Here is a 20,537-nt window from a genome sequence, read left to right as displayed (position 1 = left end):
ATCTTTGTTGACTTGGCAACAACTGGGAGAGCTTGGCTGGGAAGTTTTGATGCATCCACCATATAGGCCTGACCTTGCACCATCGGAATACCATTTGTTTTGTTTATTGCAGAACTCCCTTAATAGAGCAAAGTTGGGTTTAAGAGAAGCCTGTGAAAATTTCTTGTCGCAGTTTTTCGCCAAGAAACCAGAAAAGTTTTACACTGATGGAATAATGTCTCTAGCGGAAAAATGGCAAAAATTAACTGACCAACATGCTACATATTTGGTTCATTAAAGTTCATTATAAATATAAAAGACTTTTTCGACTACCCAATATTTTTATAACTATACATACATACATACACGTCAAAATATATAATATGGTAATAAATAACACATAGAAACCGGAAGACAATTGATATAACTGACGGTCTTTTTTGATCCAAATATTTTCCTCAACTATTGAGTCCTTTTTTTACATGAAAGAGGCATACACAGTTGCAATAGCCAACTTTTTATTATATAAATAAAAGGTCAATTGATAAGCATAATCTCCGTGAGGCAATGGAAGCACGCTTGTAATTAAATTGTTGACGTAAGAAACTGGGAGCTTATCCAGCACTTCATCCTGCTAAATATCGGAATGTCAACTGTTACACGATATTATAATATAATATGAAAGCATAGTTACCTGTCCATAGGGGCAGGTTCTATTGACGGTGGAGTATTTTTCGAAAAACTGATGTGCGAAGCGAATGACGGGGTTGTTGTGCGTTTTCAGATATTTACAGGCATCAATGGTTATATTGTACAGAAAGGGTTTGTAGCCGTTTTCCCTTCGCAGTATGGCGAAATTCACCTAAATTAATTTTACTGTAATGACAAGACACCGAGAGGCCGTAACTATCTCTAACTTACCTTTATGTCGTAAGTTGGTTGCTTTCTGGGGAATCTAGCCCTTATCGATAAATATTTGTAGGTGCGATTAACGGACTTTAATAAACAGATATCGAAGTACACGGTAGAATTATCGAGGGAAATGCATTTAACATTCGTGAAATCCAGCTTTGAATGTACGACAATCTAGGAAAGCAATTTAGAATTCATTCCACAAGCGCAAAACTACAAGTTAAGAATTGAAATACTCACAACAAAAGTAATGGCGAGTAATATAACCGTTAGAACCGTTTTGTTCGCCATTTTCGAAAACTCTGATAGCCACGAGCATGCATATAATGTAATTGAATTTTTATGATATTCTATTTTAGTATTATTTAATTGTTATCGGAAATCAGTATTTAAAATAATCATGGAAAATTATTGGCTCCACTGCGGATCATTTTGTGGAAATGCAAATCAAATGTGCAAAGTTTCCAAATGTGACCATAGATTGCCCAAGAGATTTTAAGAATGTAATTTACACTCCTATTCGGTGTTGGTTCGATTACAAGCACGTGTGGCGGATAAGAGATTGGATAGATTGTTTTAAAACAGGGGCCCCAATGGCTGAAATCGAGCAACAGTTCTGTGTAGCATTGAACTGAAAAGTCAGTAAAACTATTAGTAGCTGTAGACATTGGTCTTTTCGAAGCCTTTCTTATCTTTGTATTGCTTTCCTATTGGTCAAAGAGATCACTTAATTTTGGAAATACGGACTCCAATAATCCAGTCAATTGTTCCATGAAACGTGATGGCACCTCATACCATGACTGCACCTTCTCGGCTGTTGTGGCGACTTAAATAGAGGTCATCGTTGGTGAAAGTTCATTTACATTGCGCTTTCATAAGATAGGTTGTTTCAGCTGATTCGATCCACGGTTTTGCGTCGGTCACTAAGTAAAGCCTAAACCTGGAAATGTAACCGGTCAACGGCTTGCAACCAACGGAAATTATTTCAGGGAAAACTTGCACACAACAGACCGCAAATCTAAGTCAACTGTACTACCAAAAATTGAACTCGGGGAAGTTGAACAAATGTTACAGCTGTTTAAAAATGAGTGAAAATAAAGAAAAAATTCGCTATATTTTGTGTATTTATAATTTTTGTATAAAAAAGAGAAGAGTGCCACGCAAGCCACCAATGAAATTTGTGAAGTTTACGGAGACGATGCTGTATCAGTTCTGGAAATTTCGAAACTTCGATTTACACTGATGAAAGTTTTGCAGTGATGGAATCATGTCTCTAGCGGAAAAATGGTAAAATTTGGTCGACCAAAATGGTACATATTTGTTTATTTATTTATTAGTACAAAAATAAAAAAATAAGTAAAAATTTGATGAGAAATACGAAAAGACTTTTTCGATTACTAATATTTATGATTATCCGATCAACTTTTTGGTGAATTGAATTTATTTGAAGATTTCATTGACTTAATTGATGGCTATTGGATGTCAGAACGGTTTCCCGTGCATTTGTACCTTCTGAAGAAATTGTGATAGAAAGATTGAAAAAATGTCGGGTATCAACCGTTTCTTCTGGAGAGCAATATAGATAGAGCTCATTTCGTAAATTAAGTACGCTCCACCAAGCACCTTTTGGACAATTATTTTAATTCTCGCACGCATTTCTAATTGAGACCAGGCGCATTTTAATTTCTCTTTCGTGTCTCTGTCTCGTTTCTGGAAAGCGCTTAACGATCTAATAAATACATAACGGCACATTTAATATCTAATTTTAATTCGTTGACACAAGTATTAATTATAAAGGGAGCTTTCAATACATTACACCAACAAATCATTGAAAGCAATTATAAATCAATAAGCCATACTGACTCACTAACAGCTGAGCAAGTCTCCTGTTCCGAATACATACATACATAGGTATGCGCTTAACCTAATAATTATTATGCCTATAAATGACAATAAGGCATATTCACACATACGTACATACATACATATGTGAGTATGTGCCAGTTTAATAACTTAATTTTCACCTGCGTTGTTGACGTTGTCATAATAGCAGCTGATATTTAGATAACCTAACGCTTTTCAAATGCTCCACTTATGCCAGCACTCCCGTAGCAATTAAAAAGCGTTTATGCGTGCCCACGAAAATGACTTTATTTAAACTTACAGTTGCGTCATTTTTGAATTTTTAATGGCGTCTTTGAGAAACTTTGAGAAAGTGACATACTTTCAAAGCCGCCTGAAACATTCTCGATGGCCAAGCGAACCCAACTTTCGGACTTCTGCGAGCTGTTATGGGAGCGCACAGAATGCGTTGAAACATTAATCGCCCGCCGCCGTGAGTAATTAATTATTCCGGAGATTTTGACTACAATGTATGCTTGTACAGGGCATGTAATGTAGAGCATACTTAGGCATGCACGAGAGGACAATACAGAAAATTACATATAATTATAAAATGTCATGCCTTTACACTGCAAAGTTGCTCCACGTGTTCGAAGATGCATTAATGGCAGACTAATTTAAATAGCGTGCTATTAATTGAAACGCCAATAATAATTAACCGCTGAGAGCATAACCAAGTAGCTGACTTCTGGGAACGAGTAACAGCTAACGGAAACAGGATTATATTTGTATTTGTATTTGTATTTGGAATTGAATTTGTATTTGCATTTGTATTTGTATATATTGTATGTACACATTAAAATATATAATTTGATAATAACACATAAGTAAAACAGAAGACTTTTGAAATAACTGTTGTCCTTCGTCGGTCCAAGTATTTTCCTCACATTTTAGGCGCCTTCTTACATTAATGAGCCATATACCGTTATTATAGCCAACTTTGAATTATATAAATAGAAAATCATTTGGTAAGCATAATCTCCATGGAGATATGGAAGCACATTTTTCACTAAATTGTTGACGTGAGAAACTGGGAGCTTATTCATCTTGCTAAATATTGGAATGTTAACTCTTACATGACCAATTGTGTACTATCATAATATGAAAGCATAGTTAGTTACCTGTCCATAGGGGCAGGTTCCATTGACGGTGGAGTATTTTTTGAAAAACTGTATTTTCGAATTTACAGCCATCAAGGGTTATATTGTATAGAAAGGGTTCCTTTCGCATCATGGCGCTATTCACCTAAATTAATTTTACTGTAATGACAAGACACCGAGATGCCGTAACTATCTCTAACTTACCTTTATGTCGTAAGTGGGTTGCTTTTTGGGGAATCTAGCCCTTATCGATAAATATTTGTAGTAGTGATTAACGGACTTTAATAAACAGATATCGAAGTACACGGTTGAATTATCGAAAGAAATGCATTTAATATTCGTAAAATCTAGCTTTGAACGTACGACAATCTAGAAAAATAGTTTAGAATCCACTTTTCAAATACAAAAATATGTTAAAATTTGAAATACTCACAACCAAAGTAATGACGAGAATACCGCCGTTAGTATTGATATGTTCGCCATTTTCGAAAACTCTGACAACATCGACCTTCCTAGCTTAATACTATATATTGCAAAAAATTTAAATGAAATTCTACTTGATGATTATTGAAAGCCAATTAATATCACAAAACGGTTGTTTAATTAATTGCGGAAAATTTTTAGCTGCACAGGGGTCATTAGCAGGAAAAAAATTTAAAAGTAATATACAATAACCGTAAGCCAAGGAACGGTTCCAGGTTTCCCAACGGGTTTTATGAATCCACTATAAGCAACTATTCAATGGTGGCTCGAAATCACGAAAATTTTATGCTTAAAATCAGCAAAAATCCAGTAATAAATGGCTGTAAAAAATTCTTTCTATATTTTGTGAAGTGAAACTAAGCTCATGACATGCAGCGTTCTTAATTAGTAACAGAATTTTTTTTATTTCTCTTCTCTTGAAAAGCGCGTCTTCAAATCTTCGCCGATTGTATCCAACAGAGGAATGTACACTGAGACCCTACAATATTTTTCACAAGTTCTCACGCAGAAATTTTCACGTTTTGTTTGTCGGTCGCAAATTCTTGGTTTTTCTTGGTCAACATTCAGTTCTTCCGCTATTCTTCTCGTGTCTGAATAAATATATCTTCAGCTTTTTGCCTTCAATTTCGAAGCGTTACAAGTAGCGTATCTATCATATTTGATGCCTTTGCCAGATCGATCGATTCTTTCTGAAGAAAGAGTTAGAGATAGAATATCACATTGGAAAAAAACCCAATTATAAATTGAAACTTGAACACGGCTGCGATCAGTATCGTTTCATTCCCGCTGTTTCCTTATTTTGCCAGTTAATAACTTTTCTATGTTGGAAAACTTGGAGGATAAACAACGGCGAACGTATAAAGCGAACACATCACTGATGGAGCTGAATGCAACATCTATTTCAAGTTCTCTATCAAGCCGCGTCGCTTCAAATTTAGCACTTTCAGTAACCGATTTGATAGTGGTATTTTTAGTATTAATTAATTCAAAAATCTGCTTTAATTTTATATTTTATACTGTTACTTACATTTTTTCAGAGTAATGAAATTATCATTAAGACCTTCAGCCATTGGGGGGAGAAATTTTCCCCACTACATCCCTCCGAATCCGCCACTGATAAAGCAATTATATTACGTCTGCTTGGTGCAAGGAAAAACTCTCTTATATCCTATTCTTTCTTATGTACAACTTTCTTATACACAACAAATACTGTACTTACCTTAATTGTAAACAAAAATCTTAATTGTTCACAACTAAAGTTGGCAAAATCCTTCAACCATTTCAGTGAAGTATAAGTTATGAAATCTTATTGACAGTGAAAGTGTTGGTCACGTGGCGCTTTGTTAAATCATTTACGAACTTTTACTGTAAGTACTTGTATTACATTTTTACACACTTGCAAGTATCTATGTATATATTTTAAAATTCTTAATAAAATCGAAGGTCTGGAAATATGCAATCTAGGAAATTATCACTGAAACTACCGAAAATAAACATTTTCAGCTCGCCTTGCACATCGACACGTATATCAAAATGATAAACGAAGTTAAATAAATAACTAGTAGATCTCGAAGAGTCCTGTCTTCAACTATGTTAATCACATTTGGCCCGAAGTTCAGCGATTACCAACGGATGAATTCGTTTCTCATACCAATTTGCATTCCTGCGGCTTTAAAGTGACATTAAGAACCGAATTTAGTTGATTATTTCGAAATGCTTTCGTACTTTATATCAGAATTTAGATGGCCAAACTGATAAAGCGGTGAAATGTTTCATTACTTTTATGTTAATTGCCACTGCAGCGCTTTTTCAAAACTTTTTTCGAGCGTAGTTAATCGTGCTCGTTTCACACCGATATTTATAGTTACGAATCAGCGTTATTCGATATTATTTAACCGAGCTGAACGGCCCCTCTTGGCTCTTCACCAAAATGGAAACTATGACTATTAAGTCTATCCATATTATTTTTTTTCAGTGTTCGCGGCTGGCAATAAAGCCATTAAATATTGCCAAAATTTCAACATGAAAATGGTGTAGTCATTTCGAGCTTTGAGAAGAGAAAAAACAGCAACAAAATAGCTTAGTTTGTATAAACTTACAAGCTTTTGAAAATGCTTAATTCTACAATTTATTATTAGAAAATCATTTCATCAATTAGCTAGTGGCAGTCGGTTCGTGTGGTTCCGGTACACGGCGTATTTGCGTGGAAAGTGAACATGAAAACACTCATATTTTTCGTAATAGTCCTTAGCGCACTTACCGTAAGTATTTCCCGATACATCTCTGAACCTCAAATGTTTACACTAATATTTACATTAAGCAGATAACGGTAAAGACGAGTTTGGATTTTCGTAACGCCGTTTGCATTAGCACCAATCGGTCGAGCCTTTATTTCGATACTTGCATTCTGAAAGCGGTCAATCGCTCGTACAAGTACTTCTCGATGCGTGCGAAATTTCCCCAAAAGAAACCAGTTCATAACATTTCGGTACGCCTTAGTTAAAATTACGAAGATGAGCTTTACAGTTACTTATTTTTATATCTGAATGTGTAGATGTCGTTTGCCTTGCTGCGTAAAGCAAATGGATACAAACCGTTTCTGTACAACTTCACCATAGACGCCTGCAAATATTTGAAGAAGCGTGCCAATCCGGTTGTACGGTACTTTCACAGCTGGTTCGAGAAGTACTCCACCATAAATAGGACTTGCCCATATGGTCCAGTAGGTCAAAGCTTATTTCAAAGTGAGAAGCTGGGAACATTAATATTTTCTGTTCTCAATATAATTTCAGCAAGACGAGGTTGTTGAAAAGCTGCCCATCAGTTATGTCAACCATGTGGCAACGCAGGTGCTGCCCTTACCAACAGGGGAGTATACCTTTCACACCGACTGGTATTTCTATGGCATTAAAGTGGCTATTGTGAAGGTCTTTTTTCAAATTTCCTAGAGAGAACCAACGTAAATATTTTGGAATAATGCGACACAAATCTTGCCTTTGTGCTATAAATGTATTTATTATTGGTTGATCTTCAATAAAGCCTGCGCTTCTTTTCCGTTAAAAAGAAAAGCATATTACAAAATTTATTCTGTTTCTTATTATTATTTATTTTTTGAAGCGAATTGGGGAAAGTTTTTTGTTTCTAGTTTGTAAAGTAATTTCAAATGTCCTTTATTTAATTTGCCAGCCAGTTCGCGTCAAGCAAAGAGATCCTAAAGGATAACTACTCCTCATGGACTTAGTAACTGAACTCCATCTGATATCTATCAACCTAACCTAATTGGCCGGCACCCATAAGAACTCAAGAGATTATACATACTTGAGGTTTAATTTTAAATATGTTCATACAAATAAATTTATTTGGAAAAAATAACGAATTTAATAATATTTTTTTTGAATTGTTTTTATTATCCTATCTTCTAAGTTGGTTCGAACTGGACACGGTGTGCCAAATTTTACTAAAATAAAAATATATGTACAATATTTATTGGAATAAATACAATATATAATTTAATGCTCAATCACATTGCTTTTACACCAGACATTTTGATGGAATCTTGCAAATATAGAGAAATAATAGATGTTATTATAAACATTACTTAATTGCACGTTTAATAACATATTTATATTTCGATTTAGACATGTTCGAAGCCTAAGTGCTACTGAAAGAATAATTATATTTTGTGATTCCGAAAACCTAAATTTATGATTTTGAAAAAAAAAAAAAGATTTCACTTCTCTTTTGCACTACAACCGCGGGTCCGTTTGGGCAGAGAAACCAAAACTTCGCCAGTTGCTTCAATCCTTCGCGAGATTACGCCAGTTGTGTACCCCAAGAGTAGGCAGGTCGCTATGCACTTGATTCTTCCATTGGATGCGTGAGTACCCTTACGTCCGTTGTCCATCCAAGCGTCTCGTGTCGAAAAAGCATTTCGCTTTAACATCATCTTCCATGCGAACGCTTATCCAGCGCATTCATTGGTTTTTCTCCGCTTAACTAAATCCACAGAGCCGTAGCCACCGATTCCAAAGCACCTGTTGACAATTTTCCTTTCTTTGGAATTTGAAAATGTCTTTAGATAACAATAAAGTCGAGAGTAGAGTTCAAAAATGAAATTTATCGGTTAATTCAACTGATAAATATTTCTCAACGAGAACAAAGTTTCCGCCAAGTGGACCTTACCACCATATTTAGATATGTATAAATCAAATCGCTTTCCTATCCTATTCTGTTTTATATGCTAGATATGGGGCAGATATTTGAAGAGTCATTGCAATTTGGTTGTAACGCACTTTCATGACTGGTTCGAGAATTCGTTGACCCCAAACAGAACTTGCCGCTATGAAGCTGTGAGTTCAAGCTTCCAAAAACTAATACTAACCCACGGAGGATGGAGCCATGTGTAAAAGTTCACGCAGGTTAGGAAAGTTCTCTGATTGCCATTCACTTGGGGGTGGCCAGAAACGGTTCTTTTACATAGGGCTCAAGCAGCTCACGACTTCTTTCCCTTGGCCAAGTATCCTCTGGGTAGCCAAAGAACATCCGTTTGAAGGCGAGCTAAAGTGAGAAGGCGAACCATCTCTACTTAGAGTTGTGCGCTGGGCTTCGGACCCGGCACGTAAAAAACGCCCCCCCATGAAAAGTAAAAAACAGCCTCGGAAGAGAAACCCCTGAAAGAGTAAATTTTAGAGCCCAATTAATGACGATTATTGACGTAGTGACCACTTTTGTGTTGCACAACGAACTAATCATTTCATATAATTAAATTGCATGGTTGTGTGTTGATCTAAGGCACTGATTTTGAAAGAGCCTTCTCTTCTTCAGGAATAATTAATTTCAGATTCGAAAATTATTATTTAAATGCAAATTTATATATTAACCATCTTTTCAATTAAAAAGTATTGTGCTTAAGTTCTTTTCGCTAAAACAAGTTTAAATTTTTTAAGTTGTTATAAATACACACATTTTTATATTTTCACATACACAAATAAATAAATATGTAAGTGTGCCCCACATATGTAACCAATTGCATTGAAATCTATTACACAGAAGTAAATGCTTAATTAATTTGCTTCTCTGTGTATGAATGTATATGTGAGTGTGTGTGTGTGTATTTTGAGAGTTCCCACACCCATTTCACTTTCGCTATCGAACATTTTCACGTCGTTCGCGAACACTTAAAGCGCAACCATTTACATTTAATATGTTGCGAATGCAACCAGGAGTGCACAAGCACATACATACACATATATACATATGTACATAAGTATATGCGTTTATGGTTTCTCATTTTCGAAATTTAAAATTCAAATTGCACCGATAAGTCTGGCTGCATGAAAACGCTTGGCTCGCCTGCTCGCCTGCTCGCTACGGCTTCGGTAGCGCCATTGCTTGGCTGGTGCACTCGCTGGAAGAGCATTCGACATGTTCTGCTGTCGGATTTTAATTTATACTTTGGCAGCATGTTTTGAAAGGATATGCAGGATATGGCTAGCAACACAGCGCCACAAACGCACACATAAACACACACATGTACACATTATGTATACTTATAAATGCACATATATATATATATAATGTTATATGCATATATATGCCTGTATACATATATACTGTAGATTAAAGCTCATGTTAGCATTTTGTTTGCATATGAGCTTTCAGTGCTCGCCCGACTTGTATACACGAGTGTGTGCGGCATATCCTCTGCATGCTAATTTTCAATATTCACCATACAAACGGCGTGGCATGTCTGCTTTCAATATACCAAGCGTGAAAATGTTTGCTTGCATTTGGGCAAACATGTGCATGTACATACATACATATGTATATGAGAATCATGGGTCCTGACAGGCACTGGTGAGAAGGTAGTAGCAACTGCGATTATCCCGCGCGCATTTTCCGAATAGAGTCCTTTATCGTTATAGTAATAAGGCGCTGAAAATAATGCCACGATAATTAGGAAAAAATATTTTCTATTTCAAAATTTAAATCTTTAACTTATTAAGTTCATCGCTCGCATTTGAGCATTTTCTATATATATTTACGGCAGCGTAGAAACCTTCAGAGCCAAAATAGTTAAGCTCCACATTTGCACCAGTTGTAATCGCTACAACTGCATATATTATATAAGTGCATGTGTACGGCAGTCTGAGAGGTGTGTTTGGAGGGTCAATAAACTGGGGCGTGAGCAGGTTAGCGGCGGAGCCACAAAGTGTCGGTTGGAAATGCGCCACCACCACTCAAAGTGGTCGATGAAAGTGTCTTGATTGTGTTGAAGTGTGATGTAGGCTTCGCTAGTTTGAAATGCTGACGCAGCGGAAAGAACGGGGCTCTGCAGGCGATTGCGGAATGCGATTTTCAGGGCAAGGAATCAGTTGCTGAATATGTGGCATTTGTATATTAAGGATTAACATTGCATTCATTAAGGGTTTTTAAGAGTGATCAGATCAGTCAAATATAACAGAAGATCTGCCATCACCAAATAAAAATATTGGTTACCCGAAAAAGTCTTTTTGTATTCGGTAAATAGATGTCGTTGCAGTCGTATATAAAATATATTTCCTCGTTTAAGTTATACGAAAAATGTCCCATTCACCCTCTAGCATGTTCAAAATGTCTGTACTTTGATCTAAGGCTACATTTGAGTGTAAAGCAGTAATAGTCACTTGACAAATATCCCGAGTTGCTCAAGCTGGAAGTACTAATTTTTATTGCTATTATCATTATTGTGTATATTTTATCTTTTTGCACAATTGTCTTCGCGTCTGCCATTAAGACATCATTAAATTTCAACACCCTACAATCTCTATCATCTCCGCCTTAAACGAGCAGATGTCTATGGCACTACATATTTTATAATATCTACATATGACTATATGTATATGGTGTACATATGACATACGAGACTTATGAAAGTTGTACTACATACTCACATTTGGATATAATATATTTAAAACAAGAATACTATATATCCACTTGCTTATAATGTATGTATATTAGTTGGTGCAGCTATTAGCGTTGCAAGTAGTGTAGTCAGGCTATGAGTTTACCATATAACAATAAATCTATTTCAGATGCAAATAATCAAAATTGTAATAACCGTTAGACATTTTGAATTCACAAGAATCAGCCAAATGAGTTTGTCGAAAGCAAATGAGATGCGCTGCCGCATACATATTATATGAACTTTCATGCAGAAACACATTTGCAACAGTTGCAAGGGAATGCATATTCTATGAGCGCATCTGCGAGTTTGTATGTAAGGAAGCTTGATGCAACCCACCGGACCAAAGCGCACAAAACATGTCTAGAATGGAAACTCATTGCTTATCCAATATTTCCACACTCGATTAATACTCGTATATGATACATATAAGGCGGTGAATGCAGCACTAAAAATAGTATATATCTCAAGACAAGAGAGTTTGAGGATATCTCATTAAAGGATACATTTTTATTCCCAGCACAGGGCTTTGCGGTTCGTATCAACAAAAAGGAAACGTCGGAAACCCTATATAGCTGAGTCAATTTAGTCATGTCCGTCTTTCGGTCTCTACACTTCCTATCTCAGCTCAAAGCCAGCTTAAGAACAACATAGCCTCAGAGGTTGACGGATTAGTGGCTGATCTGTTTAAAGCCGGTGGCGAGATTGGTCTCGTGGTGAACGAAGACAAGACAAAATATCTGGAAATTGTCTCTTCTGGACAAATGAGATCCCTCTTTCGACGAACAAAAATTAGACTTTATAAGTCTCTCATTATTGCCGTCCTATTAAACGACGCAGAAACATGGACGATGACGAACCGAGATGAGAAAGTACTTGGAGTACTCGAGAGAACTGTTCTTCGCAAGATCTTTGGAGCTATCCATATGAGCAATGAATGTCCAAGGACATTGAACCATGAACTGGCTGAGCTCTACGGTGACATGCATATAGTTAAGCATATACAAATAAAGCGAATATGGTGATTAGGCTGAAAAACTCCTTCAGCTCGAGATCCATGGGTGAACAACGGAAACAAGGGCGCACGCGCATCCAATGGAAAGCACTAATGCATATGGACCTGTCAGCAGGCGTATTCGTCTCTTTCCAAGGTCAGTACCAACTTCTTGGTTATAATGTACTTAGCTCTCAACTTTAAAGAAACCTCTGTTAAAGCTTAAGCTCTGTCGTTTTCATGAAAATCTTTCGTGAAATATATTTTGATTTTGAATTCATATTTACAAACAAGAAGAACTGTTTTAATATATTTTATGCAAGCTGGGTGAATTTCCGCCACAGCTTCCTTTGATATTCAAAGGCTATATCGACAGAAAACTGAAAAGCTTGTGCTGTTATTGCAGGGTTTGTGTCCGGTTGTTTCGCCAAAAAGTCAGCCAACTAGTCTGTCAGCCATTATTTGTCGCCTGCGCTTGCTGCATCTTCTTTCCCTTCTTCACTTCTTCACTTCTTTACTTCTTCATTTTCATCGTTGGTTTAATTTCATTCTGTCATTTTGCTTCTGGTGTTGACAATTGAGAAATTTGTAGCTCATTGCAGCTTGCCGCTGTGCTAAGGACAGCTCCTGTGTGCCTTAGCTTAGTCTGTGTGGCAATGCAAGCTTGTTGTGTAGACTGCAGCCAGCCTATTAAGCCAAAGTAATAAGCAAGTGTAGTCTATGTATGATATACATATGTATGTATGTTTGTGTGTGTTTCAGTTCATATTGCTGCAACAGCTGCATTTAATGAAAATGTGGCAAGAAGCATTTTAGCAAAATACGGTCTCAGTAGCTGTGGCACACATGTATATACATACATAATTGATATAATTCATTTGAATTTCTTTGAAGTTCAGTAGCATAACCTTGGCTCACCAAAAATATGACACTAAAAGATCTTAAAAAAGATGATTTTTTATCCACCAAGGTGTGATTTGATGTTATAGGCATATGATAAATGGTTTTTCTTAGTAAATATGAATATATGTATATACATATGTACATATATATATGTATATACCCATTTATTTATATTTTATACAAACAGTTCTTTCGTCCGCTGAAAATTGTCAAATAAAGTGATCTCGATTCACTTGGCGTCAACTTAAAACAGAATATAATCAGGTGTGAGAAATATTTAGTTTTTGGGATCAAAGTGATTCTGACATTTTAATTTATCTCTGCTTCATCTTCTCACCGCACATTAGTCATCGAAAAATTGTTGAGACGCACACACATTTACGCTCCTATAAATAGTTTGAGTTCCATTTCTAATTCATGGCTAAAATAAGCATTAATTATAAATTATAAAAAGCAAGTTTTTATTAAAAAAAATTATAATTTTGCTAATATTTATTCAGCGCGCTCTTATTTTATACATGACCCAACGAGTGCTTCATTCCGCTCCAGCCTGGCGAATTGCTGGCTGCGCGTGCGAATATCGAATAAAAGGAAGAACTGAAGTTAAACTCCAAACTTCAGCGGAACAGACACAACAACAAAGCCGGCAAACCTGACTGCCAATTTGTCCGCCCACTTGGGCTGAAATGAGAGCAAACGTCGTCCATACAGAAGTTTGAAAACTCAACAACAACAAGCAACAACACTTCCCACAACGAACCAAGCAAAAGGAAAAAGGCACTCAGCAGCGCTTGCCACACATTGAAACTTTGTAGCAGCAGCCATTTTGGCACTTCCACTAACGAGGCGTGTTTAGAGTGCGAGCATTCCAAGCCACCGGGACCAGTTTGTGCTCCGGGAGCTGCGCACAGAGAGCGCGCATGCATTTCCAGAGCGAAAGGGGAAACCTGCAGTCCAGGAGCAAGCTGCCAAAGGAGTAAGCATAGGCTTGCAACCGGCAACAGCTGAATGCTGGCACTTCCATATGCGCGGAATGCAGCACAGAGCAACAATCACACACATGTGCGTATGTATGTATGTATGAGTGCAGCGAGACAGCGTTTGATGAAGGGCGTTGCTTGTAAAAATGGCAGACCATGTTGAAAGCTCGAGACGGCATTGACGAGTTGCACACACAAATTTTCGCGTAGCTATTTTTATCGGAATTTATTTCTTAGGCTTTATTTGCGACAGCCGGTTGAAGCTGGAGTTGCAACGAATGAGTGAAAGACAAGAAAAACAAATTGAGTGCGATTTCTCAGATCATGAATACTAGAAGTGAAGTACGACTATTAAAGTGATGCAAGGAACTCAGCTTGAGGGTTGTCAGCGATAACTACAAAGTGGATCAGTTCCACACTTCGGAGCCAAAATCTAATTCCACCGTCAACAAAAAGCCTGCGAAATTTCCGAATAGCCACTTTGAGTAAAAATATTGATCAGAATAATATTTCGGAACATTTTCACGGTTAAAAATAAAATATTTTTTCTGAAAAAAAAATTTATGTTTTTTTATTTTCAAAATACTTTTTATTTTATGTATTTTATTTTTCACATTGCCACAAATAAGACATAACACGATTTCTGCTAATATATCTGTCAATGCTTCTGCTCATCACCGCTTTGTCTTCTGCCACATGTCGCTGACAATTGGTGACTTGTCAATCGGCACTTGTGTGGGGTGCTGATTCAACCACGTAGTTGGCGAAGCGGCTAACATGCACTCGCCTCTTCACTTTTGCTTTCTTTTTCATTGCTCTTCTGTGTTTCTCTTGTTGCTGTGACCCCAACTACAAATCTTGGCAAAGACGTCAATGTGCGCATCAATATTGCTCTTAATTTTTTATCAGCGAGCGCTTTTTGGGTGGCAAGTCGTTGATGCCACGGTTTCACCGCAACATTTGCATTTTCACGATTTTTAAAGGTTCTTCGCCTTGGCTCGGCGACAGCAGTGCTACATTTCTATTTGCCATAGCTCAAAGAGTGCTTTTCGCAAATATTGCCGTTCACGTGCGTTCAATTAAATCAAGCAACTAACTGCAATCACTGCATCACCTCTAAATTTATCGTCGCCTTTGTTGGCGCGCTTCGTTGCTGGCTCCGTTGACGCCAGAGAATTTGGCAACATTCTAAGAAACAAAGTGAACATTGTTCTGTAGTTCGGAGTATGATCTATATATAGATCGGATCAGCAACTAAGTTGACACTTTTTAGTTGCACGCGTCCACATCCTTGTCGCATGTTGTGTGGTCCTGTTAGACTGCTTACAAAGAGTAGCGCAGCTGTGACGCTGATGTGGATCTATTTTTTATAAATACAAAATAATACTTCAGCATAGAAATTTAAGTTACAAAACCAACTAATCAGTAAAATTTAACTCATTAATCAAGGTAAAGTGACAAACGGGTTGTCGGGCATATTTCAATTAAACGTAGAAATTGTGCAACCATTATTCGCAATCACAGGCAAGAAGATAAACTATATTAATTTCATTGAGGTTTACTTGATATTGATCGATTAATGCTGAAGTTCTAAATTTTTTATATTAAGTATATGGGGGCTAGGAAGTATCTTACCCATTTTGGACAAAAGCCTATACTGTCTTCAAAAAAAATATTCTCCCAGAATTTCCATACTAGAATTCATATATTGGCCGACATGTTCGGTAAAAATCGACCATATTCTCTGGGGTCCACACATTTGTTTACTGGGTGCTTGAAATGTCGATTTCGACTAGTTTTAGGGCTTGAGGGTACTATTTGTGCAAAATTATACTCAAATAATTGAGTTGATGTTTGGTTTGCTTACTGTAAAGAGAAAAACTCTTAATTAAAAGTTTGTTATATGGAATGTAGGCGTGGTTAGAATTTGATTTCGTCCAATTCCGCACTGTGACATATAATTTAGTCGAAATTGGTCAGTCGGGTCTCGATGATTTCACCTAAAATTGGGTGGTGCCACGCCCATCGACAATTTCCACCTCTCATACCACCTCGGGTGTAAGAGTTCAGGTCTCTGGCATATTTATCTAGTTATTGATTTATCGTACTTTTTGTCGGAGGTTTTAACAGTACCGTTATAGGGGGAGTGGACGAGATTATCTTCCCATTTCATCCATTTTTACAGTATCAATAGAGGTCCAAAGAGATTTGCTCTTAGCGAATTTGGTCATTGTAGCTTTTAGGCAATATGTACTTTAAACCAGTTGGAGCCATCAGCTGTTTAGTTATGACACTTTATATGTGTTTGGTTAATGGCGATCAGTGGGCATGACAGTGGTCCGATTACGCCTATCTAAACTCGAACTCGATTTTTTTTGTACTAAGAAACCTGCATAACAAGTTTCATCGAGATATCTCAATTTTTACTCAAGTTAAAGCTTGCACGGACGGATAGACAACCGGACTTAAACTTATCTCGTCATTCTGATCATTAGTGGCGATTACCCTATATTTATCTCGATTAGTTGTTGGCGATACAAACAACCGTTAGGCGAACAAAACTACTATACTCTGTAGCAATATTCATCTAGAGTATACAAATTCTATCCAATCTCAAAATATTTATATTTTTTTTTAATTTTTGAGTTAGCTAAATGTATCACATCGGTAGCGCACTTCATTAACACATCCGGGGCGTTTATGATGCGGAGCCCACCAACAGGCAGTGCTGTAACTAGCTTGTAGCAGCTGATAAGGACATAAAATGCATATGTGTGTGTGCGCCAACAATATAGAACAGCCCAAATTTAATAGCAGCTAATTATGACACCCCCAAAAAATGCCGTCGCACACCCACACATATACATACAACACATAAATTAACATGTGTATTAACTTGTACACGAACGGAGCACCATGGGCAAGAGACTTGCAACAAGACCACACATACTCAACGCCTTATAAGAAAATATACGTATGTGTGTATGTGTTGGTAATCATGGCACTGAAATTTCTCATAAATCGCTTTTGCACCAAATATTGCTCCCTCGCATTTGAGGCAGCACTGCACAGTTGCGAGGGAAAATAAAAAAATGTGTGCGGTGGTTGGCGCCACTTAAGCGGCCCCAACGACAGCAGCCAGCAGCCAGCAGCCACCGACCAACAACACAGAACGCCCATAATTTATTAATTGTCAACTAAGTTTGACGTTTCAATGCGTTTGACATATGGTCGCATTGTTGATTTGGGCGCGCGACACAGTGCGCGTGTGCTTGTGCTCCTTGCATGCACACATGCAAACATATGAAGAGAGAGTATTTATGTATGCTCACATGCTTGTAGTAATACAGTTAAGTTTACATATATTTCTCTTAATTTTAGTATGCAACCTATATATCTGCTTATGTACCAGTTATTTACCAGGCATATCCCCACACACATATGCACGATAGCGCGTAACAACTCCGAAATTGCCTGTGGAAACGATTTATTGTCCGCTCGTCGAAGTGTGAGAATTACTCCCGATCGAACATGAAATGTCATAAATTTCGGCGCATTCATTAGCATTTAAATGTCGCATAGTCGGCGCTTGCACGCTGCCATTTGGGGAGTGCAATGGGCTGGCGCAGTGTTGCAGTTCATTAATCAATCGAAATTGTTTTTATTTTAAGCAAAACATGCAACATAGTTTTCGACAAACTTTTCGGGCCACCCATGACCCATGAATCATACACACACATATACACATGTAGGTATCAGCTACTGTATGCGGCATACGGCAGGCTGCGGGCGTTTATCTCATAAAATTAATGCACAAATTGAAATCGGATATAAGTCGAAATAAAATGTTGCTTTGTTCCTCAAATTCCTCATTAAATATTCCGCCGAAATTTTCGAATTTTCTTTGCGGCAAATGCAATTTATCACCGAAAATGTGTTTTTGATTTTTGACATTTGTTGTTGCTCCCGCTGTCAAAGCTGCTTCAGCTGTTGTTGAAGTGAGGTTGCGCGCGCTGGTGACCAACAGGTGTTTCTACTTACGTGTCGCGCTCTGTTCTTTATTTGTTTCTAACCTGCGTTTCTCGAGAATCACTATCACAAAGCGAGTGCCATCATTTATCAGTGGAAGCGCAGTAAACGTAAATATTTGTAATTAATTTAAAATTCGCTGTAATGTGAGCGTCCGAAGGGAGGTTCAGCGAGGTCACAAGTGCAAAGCAGCAGGGGCTAAACGGTTAGCAAGATGCTAGTACATGGAAGTAAGCTGCAATGGGAGCTGCGCCGCCAGCGCTGCTACTTGTATTCGCCGAACTCCACATGCAGTCCTTAGACTCGCGCACGGCTAGACAAGGGTGATCACGAACAGGTGAGAACAGCACACAAATACACTAGGAACTTTTAGATGTATGTATGTATGCCTTGTCTACGTTGTAGTTGCAAACAAAACTGATATGTTGGCCTGCCATCCGGTAGCATCCTGTGCACAAACGCCAACTCACAAATAACATAAAGTGCCTTGTTTAATGTTAACGAAATGGCATACGAAAGGATTTTAAGAAATCCCGAAAGTCTAACAGCTTCCTAAACAAATTGCGGATGATCCTAGCTAATGAATGACACCCGTTTTCCTTGCCAGAACACGTGCTTGAGGCACTCTCTACCGATCAAAACAGGTTCATGTTTAAAAATGCGGCAACACACCCCAAACGCCTTCACTTATGCTACAAATATCAATGTCATCTTACACGCGATTTCACTCGCATTTCAGCATAATGGCCAGGTCACGTGGCATCATCATCTCCTTGTCAGTGTTGTCCGAATTCTTACTCAACACTGTGACTTTGCTACGAAACACGGGTGTATCTCATTCTCATTCTGCTCATTCAACTATCTTCAACAAACAACAGTTATTTGCTGGCCTGACATGTGTAAGTGCGTACAATTTGAAAACCATTTTATTACAGGTTTTCATTTCACTGCCCCTTCGACAGCACATTTCAGCCTTGGAGACGTGGGCAGAGGATTTGAACGCCGAACGCCTGACACACGCGGGTTCGTCTAATTGAAAAGCGAAGCTGCTAATGCCACCACTCGGGCGGTGGAGATGCTTACAAACACAGACAGACCCATACACACATATGTCATATGTGTGTGTGTGTCAATTTGAAGCAAATGCTGCAAGTGTGAGCTTAAGGAGCGAATGAAGTTGACGGGGTTGGTGGTGGATTATAACAGTAAATTAGTGAAATTACTTTATTCTGCAATTAATTAAATTAAAATACAGTAACACAAAGAATTAATGGAACACCTTACGAGTACCATTAACTCCTTTAGAGGATTGGTCAGGCTGATTGTGGACGCCGTGTGATAGTTTTCAGCGACTCTTTTGACCATTTTAGTGTATTTCGTAGATTGTTACGTAATGGCAGTCGCATTGAGGGTCAACGATTTTAATAGGTATGCTCACAACTGGTGTTAAACCAATGATTTTCAGCCAAATTTCATACTCATGGTTACAGTTAACAGTTTTTGTGTTTATTATATTCTCGGAAATAATAAAATTCTCGGCTCATCAATAACCAGCTCCAATTGAGTATAAGTATAATATGCGGAGTTTCACTTGTTTCAATAACGTCTTTTATTTTGCGCAAGAATATTATATAAAAGGTCACGAGAGCGGTCAACATATGCATTTCACTAACGAGCCACCAGTTGTTGTTGCCTCTCTATTGTTTTTCAATTAGCTAAAAAGTCGTAAACACAGTAATGAATGCCGCCAAACCGCAGAGTGCCAGCATGATAAGGCATCTCGAAGTAAACAATATAATTTGAGTGTTGGCAACTAAGCAGTTACAACTTAATAAGGGCTCCCGGCTCGCAGTGACTTTTCGACTTTTATGGCTCATCTAAACTGGGCTGCTTGTTGTTCACCTGATGGACGACGGCACTCTACGCTCTGATATCCTGATTATATCACGATAGCCAAACGCAAAACGTAACTCAAAACTAACATCAGCGATGGCCACTGCTCGCACGCCTCCATAAGCGCACCCTTACCCGCTGAGCGCACGGGCGAAGTGACCGCTGCGGCGTGGCAGTGCCCACATCAAGTCATGTAATCCATCATTTATTGGGGGAGATTTTCATCTAAGCAACGGACCTTCTGTCCAAAAACACCGAAATGAAAACGAATTGCTAACGGTGCGCTTGCCACATTTTCATGTGCGTGCGTGTGTGTGTGTGTGACTATAAGTACATATTTAGAGGCGCCCAAATTTTGACAGCATTTCATTGTTTGCTTAATTTATTTATAATTACTTGCGGTTTTCAAATGACTTGTA

General features: G+C 37.8%; 2 protein-coding genes across 2 annotated transcripts; one reads left to right on the top strand and one right to left on the bottom strand.

The window, feature by feature from the left end:
- Positions 1-457: 457 nt before the first annotated feature.
- Positions 458-1,182, bottom strand: LOC126752810 (uncharacterized). The gene is made up of 4 exons (XM_050463798.1): positions 1,132-1,182; positions 901-1,065; positions 674-841; positions 458-610 (listed from the first exon to the last, which is right to left on the bottom strand). Exons 1-4 carry the CDS (start codon positions 1,180-1,182, stop codon positions 458-460), a joined length of 537 nt encoding a protein of 178 aa, XP_050319755.1.
- Positions 1,183-6,543: 5,361 nt separating this feature from the next.
- On the top strand, positions 6,544-7,416 carry LOC126752893 (uncharacterized). Its single transcript, XM_050463918.1, has 4 exons — positions 6,544-6,637; positions 6,700-6,864; positions 6,931-7,098; positions 7,169-7,416. The coding sequence occupies exons 1-4, from the start codon at positions 6,593-6,595 to the stop codon at positions 7,322-7,324; spliced, it is 534 nt and encodes a 177-aa protein (XP_050319875.1). The 5' UTR covers positions 6,544-6,592; the 3' UTR covers positions 7,325-7,416.
- The last annotated feature ends 13,121 nt before the right edge of the window (positions 7,417-20,537 follow it).

The sequence above is a fragment of the Bactrocera neohumeralis genome, chromosome 3 (genome assembly GCF_024586455.1).
Source record: "Bactrocera neohumeralis isolate Rockhampton chromosome 3, APGP_CSIRO_Bneo_wtdbg2-racon-allhic-juicebox.fasta_v2, whole genome shotgun sequence".
In the NCBI taxonomy this organism is placed as follows: Eukaryota; Metazoa; Arthropoda; class Insecta; order Diptera; family Tephritidae; genus Bactrocera; species Bactrocera neohumeralis.
The sequence above is the reverse complement of the archived record's forward strand: the minus strand, read 5'-3'. Positions and strand labels throughout refer to the sequence as shown.

Excerpts from the sequence above, each read along its gene's own strand:
- LOC126752810 (XM_050463798.1), bottom strand. The coding sequence starts at position 1,182 with ATGGCGAACAAAACGGTTCTAACGGTTATATTACTCGCCATTACTTTT. Across the intron at positions 842-900 it reads AACCAACTTACGACATAAAG|GTGAATTTCGCCATACTGCG; the intron begins GTAAGTTAGAGA and ends AAATTAATTTAG. Across the intron at positions 611-673 it reads GAACCTGCCCCTATGGACAG|GATGAAGTGCTGGATAAGCT; the intron begins GTAACTATGCTT and ends GATATTTAGCAG.
- LOC126752893 (XM_050463918.1), top strand. The coding sequence starts at position 6,593 with ATGAAAACACTCATATTTTTCGTAATAGTCCTTAGCGCACTTACC. Across the intron at positions 6,638-6,699 it reads TAGTCCTTAGCGCACTTACC|ATAACGGTAAAGACGAGTTT; the intron begins GTAAGTATTTCC and ends TACATTAAGCAG. Across the intron at positions 7,099-7,168 it reads GGACTTGCCCATATGGTCCA|CAAGACGAGGTTGTTGAAAA; the intron begins GTAGGTCAAAGC and ends ATATAATTTCAG.